Source organism: Alnus glutinosa, chromosome 14 (assembly GCF_958979055.1).
Source record: "Alnus glutinosa chromosome 14, dhAlnGlut1.1, whole genome shotgun sequence".
NCBI classification, from domain to species: Eukaryota; Viridiplantae; Streptophyta; class Magnoliopsida; order Fagales; family Betulaceae; genus Alnus; species Alnus glutinosa.
This window is the reverse complement of record NC_084899.1, coordinates 1,262,057-1,270,614: the sequence shown is the minus strand read 5'-3', so window position 1 is coordinate 1,270,614 and position 8,558 is coordinate 1,262,057. Positions and strand designations below refer to the sequence as shown.

General features: G+C 37.3%; 1 protein-coding gene across 1 annotated transcript; it reads right to left on the bottom strand.

The window, feature by feature from the left end:
- Nucleotides 1-5,221: 5,221 nt before the first annotated feature.
- Nucleotides 5,222-7,753, bottom strand: LOC133857919 (phenylalanine ammonia-lyase-like). Its single transcript, XM_062293307.1, has one exon. It carries the CDS (start codon nucleotides 7,669-7,671, stop codon nucleotides 5,359-5,361), a length of 2,313 nt encoding a protein of 770 aa, XP_062149291.1. The 5' UTR covers nucleotides 7,672-7,753; the 3' UTR covers nucleotides 5,222-5,358.
- Nucleotides 7,754-8,558: the final 805 nt, after the last annotated feature.

The following is an 8,558-nucleotide window of genomic DNA, read 5'->3' as shown; positions in this document are numbered from 1 at the left end:
CCTACAAGAATCTCGATAAGAGAAGATGAAGATGTGCATTTTTGAAATGAGGGGAAAAATCGGGATCAATTTTGTTGATCGTTGTAGGACCATCTCAAAAGAAGGAGGATCACATGGTATAGTAAATGTTGGACTGAAAAGGCTGAAGCTCAATGACCAGTGGGACCCGGACGCACAACTGTGAAATGTAACGGAGCTTGCCAAACTAGTGTACCTTTTTTTTTTTTACTTTTTCATATTTTATAATACCAATCAACATTAAAACATTCCCACTTTTTATATCATATCAATAATTTTTTATTACTATTCAAATAGAAAAATTCACTACAATATAAATTTTTTTCACTTTTCTATACAAAATTTTTTTACTTTATATCACATCTATCACTTTTTACTAATTTCAAAATTAACAACCTACTACTCTGTTCTGTATATGTCTTTGTCAAACAAGCCCAATAATCCACATGTTCGATTTCTATAAACAACATTTTATAGGTAGAACTGTGGAGCTTGTTTGGCAAATAACTCTCACTCTCCTTTTATTTTATTTTATTTTTCACTTTTTTCAAAAAAGTCAAATAAAAAACGTTCTTTTCTTTTTTTTTTTTCTTTTTTTTTTTTCACTTTTTATATCACATCAATAATTTATTATTATTATCCAAATAAAAAAATCCACTATAAAACAAAACTTTTTCACTTTTCTATAAAATAATTCTAAACTTTTTTAATACTTTATATCACATCAATAACTTTTTACTTCTATTCAAACAAATATTCTACAATTACAACCATTTGCCAAATAAAGCTTGGGAATCCATGAATCAATAATTAAAAACTCGAACAATTAGAGTGTGATGTGAGCCCTCTTGATTATGATAAAATTTATCTCTCATTTGTTAAACTAAAAACATTAAAACACTAAACTTCGTTTAAAACACCAATGAAAATTCATCTTCTTGAAACACGAGTGAGAATTTTTTGCTTACTAAAATACTAAAGCTGAAATCTTATGCTACTTCAAATGCTTGCTTTTCTACTTTCATTCATAAAATAGATGAAACCAAACTCAAAATCCTTCCTACTAATCATAAAACCAAATAGAACATCAAACCATGCATGAGGTATGCAAAACATGAACTTATATCACAATAAAACTATTTCATAATGTTCTACAACATACAAATACATACAAAAGTATCTTTCACGAAAAATATATTTTTAGATTTTGAAGGAAATTTACTTACAACTGCTAGATTAATTTCCTCGTCATTGTCTTGCGTAGTGTCTTGCAATCTTAAATTATTAAAGCCCCAGGCTTTATTTTACTCTTAACCTCTCTAAGTTCCATTTTGAAACCCGTCTCACTGAAATCCCTAACATTTTTTTTTTCCTTGGAGAAACCTTTCATTTTTCGATTATGGACAGTTTCGTTCGAATGGGGTTTCAAACCTGGCACTCTGTGCTAGTCTCGTTCGAATGAGCTTTGAACAAGGGTTCAATCAAGACTTTATAAATCGAAATCGTTTTAACAAGAAGATATTGTCTTGCATTTTTCGATGTGAAAAATACCCCCAACCCTAAAATTCTACCTCATCAATACCTTCCTTCACATCCTAATACACATTAAAGACACAACCTCAAACTACTCCTGCAATACTAAAAATCTCATATTTTCTCCAAACCCTGATTTTCATTATCTTACTTTTTTCTCAAACCACAACACAACCATCAAAACACCATTATCCACAATCAAAATAACATAATTACAACATCAACTTCACAAAACCCACTCAACAATCACAAATCTCTACACTTCATAGAACCCGAATCATTGAACACCACAATAATCAAACCACCACCCAAATCATTGAACACCAAAATAATCAAACCACCACTGAAAACTACTATATATAATAATCACATAAAACTTTCCAAAATCCCAATAACATCATCATTTAACAAAACTTCAACAATGTGAGATAAACAGTTAAAAATCTACCTCCTTAAGCTTTTTCTTCAAGCTTTCTTCCTCCTCAACCTTCTTTTCTTCTCCCTTATTTCTCTTCCTCCCTCTCCCTCTCTCTAAAGTTCTCTCCCTCTCTATGTTACGTGAAGTCGTGAATACGTAACAGATCTTGTAACAAGCCTTTCAACAAGAAAAGAAGCAGGATCCCGCTTCGTATTCTTGCCTATGGTTGCTAATTGCAATAATCAATGATAAGAAATTAGAGATTCATGGGCCTCATATCAAACACAAGGTTTGAGGATTAAATTTGCATGCCTTTTATTATCACATTCAACTCTTTAAATAAAGAGAACTATACGACTTGGAGAAGATCACTCATAGACTCGGTGATAACCTCTACTACGAGAACTATAATGCTTTCGAGATAAGTCCTACAGATTTTATGCTGGATATTGATCCACAGAACCCTTCTCCTACTCAATTTAAATGACAACATCAATTGAAAGACTACTACTATGCACGTTGGTGCCCTACTCAAACGAAATGACAAACAATAAATGAAAGACTACAACTAGACATTGTAGTGCGTCATCTAACTAACTGACCAACAACAATCGAAATACTATTACTACTTTGCATGCCATGCACTTCCATGTAACTTCATATCATTCCACCCCCTTTAAAAAACGTTTTTCTCAACCTTGTTTTCCCACGCTTGCACCTTATTTATCCCTGCTTTTTATTTTCTTTTAACATTTATGTACGCGGGCTGGGTGCTACACAATACAATAGCTTAGTAGGGGTATGAACCCAGAGTCGGTTCTTGGTTATTGGCCAATAACCAGGAACCGGCCCTGGGGTCCCCAGTTATTGAATTTCAATAACCTGCTCCGGAACCAGGTACCCCGGTTACCTGGTTACCTGGGTGAAACTGGTTATCCGAACCGTGTAGTGAATTTATTTATTTATTTATATTTTTTTTTCAAAAAATACTTTTTGGGCCTATTTTAGGTATTAGGCCTATTTTTTTGGATTTCATTTAAACGGTTTTAGCCATTTTTTAATGTATTGGGCCTAATTCAATCAAAAAATTAAATTAGGGATGTAAATCTCAAAGGAAACTATTTATTTCTACATTACAAAAAAAAAAAAGTATGCAGCATTATACTAAAACCTTCAGAAAAGAAGTATGATATGCAGTCTGTATGCAGCATTTTAAACCTGAAATTTAATGATTAAGAGCAAGTCTACTAAAATTCAACCACCATTTTTAAACAAACCAACAACCAAAAGTTTATAAACATATTACAAAGGTTCATAACCGAAAGTTCATAAACATATTAAACATATCCAAGCATGGGTCGGTTTCTGGCTTATATATATATTTTAAAAAAAGATTCATAGTTCAATAAGAATTTTCCTGCACCTAATATCTAACAATGGTTTAAAGAGCACTAGAAAAAGTCAGAATGACTCAATTTAACATAGTTTCAGCACAACTGCAGAAGAAATGCCATTTCATACAGGGGAGAAAAGAACAAGTTTATGATTAATGGACCACCTCGCAAAAAAGAAACAGAGACAAGATCAAATCTGATTTTGAAGTTGAAGCAACGTTTGGTAACTTGATTCCCGTCCCTTACAAAAATTGTTAAAACAGGAAGAAAAAAAATAAAATTGAGACCCATATGGTCTGAAAGCCACAATGAGAATTACATGGGAGTAAAAACAGATGGAATTTCGATCATAAACAAACATCTGAAATAATGAACCACACTCAAGCACCAAAACAAAAGATTTAAAGAACATGTCTAAAAATGAACCAGATTTAAAGAATAGATCTACAAAAAAATGAACTTGATCTACAAAAAAAAAGAACCAAATCTAATCTAACCGTCTACTTCTTTTGCTCCATCTGCTTCAGAAATCACCAAGTTTGTAGAGAAACAAAGAAAGACGAAGTCAGTAAGGGTGGAAAAGATTAAAGACGAAGGCCGATTAGGCCGAAGGGTGATTGAGTGATTCTGGGTGTAGGGTTGTATACTGTGTAAGGCCGAAGAAGAAGAACTGAAGAAGAAGAAGAAGACGCTTGAAGTGAAGGGCCTAAACTGAAGAGTGAAGAATTGTGAAGAAGAAGAAGTCTGGACGAGTGTGAAGAAGAAGAAGGCAGGGTGTGGCATAAGAAAGTTAGAAAGAAAAGGCAGAAATAGGAAAGGGGTGTAGTATTAGGGTGAAGGGCAAGGGGTAATTTTTTATTTTATTTTTATTTTTTAAATATATTATACACTCAGAGCCGGTTATCAGGTTATAACCGGGTATTTAGGAAATTAATAACCGACTCCTGTTCCGGGTACCCAGTTTTTACCCGGTTATAAATAACCGGATACCACTAGTTTCTCGGAGTCGGTTTCCAAGCCGGTTATAACGGGTCCGGAATTACACCCTTAAATAAGCTTAGTAACCCAACATTATTTCTTCTTTCATTGGAAAGAGAGATTTAGGGTTCAACATACCGTTGGTGCAAGATTTGTTGCAATAAGAGATTCTTCTCCTGATTATTATAAATAAATAACACTCAAACGCCATAGGATTCAGAAAAACCAAGTTCACTCAAAGACCATAGCATAAACAGAAAATTTAGTCCTAGGCACACAAAGGAATTGTGCATCGCAAGACCAGTACAATAATCCTAGACAACAAACACAAAAACCACCACTTATAGATGAAGCAAAGATATAACACATTCATAAACTTGATTGGATTGGGTTTTTGCTGTTTTGAAGACAAATATTAGGCTTTTTTTTTTTTCTTTTTCTTTTTTCTTTTTTTCTTTTTAAATTTTTTAAATTTTTTATTTATTTTTAAATGTTTGGTAAATTGTCTAAAACATGATTTCATAACTAAAAAAAAAAAAACCAAATTCATTTATGAACAACGTTTGAATGATAATAGGAGTATACAAGTAGTTGCGGTTACAATTATTTCTTCATAATCGCAACCGTTTTAGGCGGTTTTCATTTTTAAATAACAATAACTGCCAGGCCGGTTAGGTGTTAATTGCAAACTTTGATTATTAATCGTTAACTGCTTTTAAATTAATAGAAATTTTTTGCATGTTTGAGTGTGTTGAGCCTTCTTTAATAAGACTTTTTTTAGGGTCTATAAGCTCTTTTTTTTCGTTATATAGCCAAGGAATAAAGAAAATGGAGGGAGAGAGAGAGAGAGAGAGAGAGAGAGAGAGAGAGAGATCAAAGATGAAAAATGAAAAGATATTAATTCCACTTGATCTTTTAGGATCAATGTTTACAGAAATGTTGGGAATAATTGCAAGGATGGATTCCTCATGGATCTCATACAAGCGTTATGAATTAAGAAGAAACAAACATAGAAGTTCAAAAGGCTCCTCCCCCATTTGAAGCCTTTGGAAGTTGAGAAGGAGACCTTACCTTCTCATTCTCAAACCAACCCCAATACTGAGGATTACAATTCATTGGAGAAGACGGTACTGTGAGAGGCCTCGGAGTAAATGGGCCTGCACACCCTTTCCAATTTGTCAAGCACTTCACCACGACATCTCCCAATTTGCCTCCATTGATGGCCTCATAAACCTTCTCTATATCCTCACCTGGGCTCACCTTCTTTGCTCCGGTAAGAAGCTCGGTCCCCACTTCACTCCTCACAAACCGATATATCGGATAAGTCCTGCATTTCTTGATTCTGTTTGCCACCGGAAAATCTCCATTCTCAAATCTATCACGCGCTTTGGCTACCTCTTCTCCAAGTCTTGCTTTCAGTTCGTCAAGGAATATTGGTATCCGCTTGAAAATTGAGAAGCCCTCGTCATCGCCATTTTCAGCCTTTGGAGGATCGACAAGTGCTTTCTCTACAAGTACTTCTCGCAGTTTAGGCAAGAGAGCATAAGAGGGATTAGTGGGGTCGTCGAGATAAGAGAAAATGGGCTGGTGCTCAACAACCTGCAATAGTTCTTTCTCGCAGAAACGGGATTCAAGCAGCGATCCATCTTCAGCAGAGTAAAGGGTCTTCCTCACAACTTGGAGGAGGACATGTTTAACAACTTCCCTCATGTTTTCCTCCAGATGTCTCAGATCAATTGCCTGGCAAAGTGCCACCATGTATGTGGCAGACATAAGCTTCAGGATCTCAATGGCTTCAGCACTCTTTCTGGCTGAAATCAAACCCAGAGAATTTACATCTTGATTGTGTTGTTCAGCACTTTGTACATGTGTTGTGACAGGGTTGGCCAGGTACTGAAGCTCAGAGCAGTATGAAGCCATGGCTATCTCTGCCCCTTTGAAGCCATAATCCAAGCTCGGATTAGGCCCGCCACTCAAATTGGAAGGCAAGCCATTGTTGTAGTAGTCACATACGAGTTCGGAGAACTGGGCAAACATGAGCTTCCCAATTGCTGCAACGGCAATGCGGAGATTGTCCATGGAGACACCGATTGGTGTACCCTGGAAATTCCCTCCATGGAGAGCAATATCTCGAGCAACGTCGATCAACGGGTTGTCATTCACAGAGTTGATTTCCCTTTCAATTGAATGCGTTGCCATACGAATAACTTCAATTTGGGGTCCGAGCCATTGGGGAGAGGTTCTGAGTGCATACCTGTCCTGTTTTGGCTTTGTCAATGGGTCTTTCTCGTAACGAAGCTTTGCCTCTTTCATGTAGTCGCTTTCATCCAAAAGGAACTCCATGATAGCAGCAGCTTCAATCTGCCCAGGGTGGTGCTTGAGCTCATGCGTCAACGGGTCTGTGAATTCGGAATTGCCAAGCATGACTTCACAGAACAAAGCAGATAGAATTTCTGCAAAGAGAGACAGAATGTTGGCATCAAAGCAAACTGTTGCGGCCACAGCCGAGCCAACAGCCGTCCCATTCACAAGAGCTAGACCCTCCTTTGCTTGAAGCTCGAAAGGAGCTGGAATTCCTGCTCTCTTCAGAGCTTCCACGGCTGTGATTTCTTCATTTTCCGGGGTGACCACTTTGGAATTATGGCGGCCAGTTAGTAAACCGGCAATATAAGAAAGTGGTACAAGATCCCCGGAAGCAGTGATAGTCCCTCTTAGAGGCAATTTAGGGATCAAATTCTTGTTCATCAGCTTGGCCATTGCTTCGAGTACCTCCCATCGAATCCCTGAAAAGCCTTGCATGAGTGTGTTTGTGCGAACGAGCATAGCTACCTTTGAATAAGTGGAGGGGAGATTCTCTTTCCCGATCACTCCGGCATTAAGGAACCGTATAAGCTCTGTCTGGAGGTGAACCGTTTTGTTGGTGCGCCGGTGTGAAGTTGCTCCGAAGCCAGTGGTAACGCCATATGTGTCAGTTCCGCGGGAGATATTGTCGGCAACCCAGTTGGCGCTTTTGGCCACACGTTCACGAGCCACGGCTTCATCAAGGTTAACCTTTACTTCACTGCGGCGTGCGACTGCAGTGACCTGAGCAACAGTGAGGGAGGTGCCCTGGATGTCAACGCTTTCCACCTTTGAAAATTGGGAGACCATGCGGCAGACCTCATCAAAATGGGTGCATTGGAGGGCCTCTGCAGCTTTCTTCCAATGTAGAGGGGCTGACAAGTGAGAATTTTCTGATACACAAATGAGGTTTGCGGTGTCTTTTGGGAGAGGGAGGGTTGAGGGACGGGCGTTTTTGAATGGGCGGGCAACTCCATCGGTTGTTGCCATTATTGCCGGATTAATTGGATGAATGAGAGGAGATTTCAAAGGGTGAACTAAGCTGAGTTGGTTTTGGGTTTGGGAGAGAAATAGTAGGAGTGTCATCTATTTATAGTAGCGATCGACGGGCTAAATAGCGGCCTGCCAGCATCAACGTCCAAGTCTTGGTCCAAAAGAGGGTGGGTGTGGGTTGGTGAAGATCGATGGAAGCTGCATGGAAGGATGATTGAAGTTTTTGGTTGGTGGGTTTCTGCGCGGGCGCGGGTCACTTGCTTCTTCCAAGTACTCCAAACAAGACCAAGAGTAATAGCCTGTGCTAGCTTATCAAATTATAATAATAAAGACAAGGAAAGTGCATGTCAATATTGACTTATTACTTTTTAGTTTTTCACCAAACGACAATATATATTACACTTAGTGTTTGGGTTACATTTTAATGTTATGTATATATTTGAAGAAGGGATCGGAGTCCAACAACCCTAAGCACGCCAATGCGCTGTCATGCAACAAATTAAACTAACATTAGTAATTAAAAACTGGAAAAATTACACCTACCTTCCACAAATTATTCTATTGTTAATTTTCTGTTGCTTAGAATGATTTTGGAAACACGCAATGGGATAATTTGATAGGTTTTGAAAAAATTTAGACCTTTTCAAACACAAAAAGTTTGTGATTAATTTCTGTTTTCCTTTATTATTAAATTCATCTCTTTAAATAGAGGAACACAACCTACGAGAGTTGAGTTCCACAGCTCGAAAAACAATTGCTATCATAACTCGACTAAGTAGAGATAAACATCCACCGGAACTAAACGTCTATAAACAATATAATAATGTTTCTTGCACAACTCTTATCCAACTTTCGCACAAATCTAATTACTTTTTTTTTTTTTT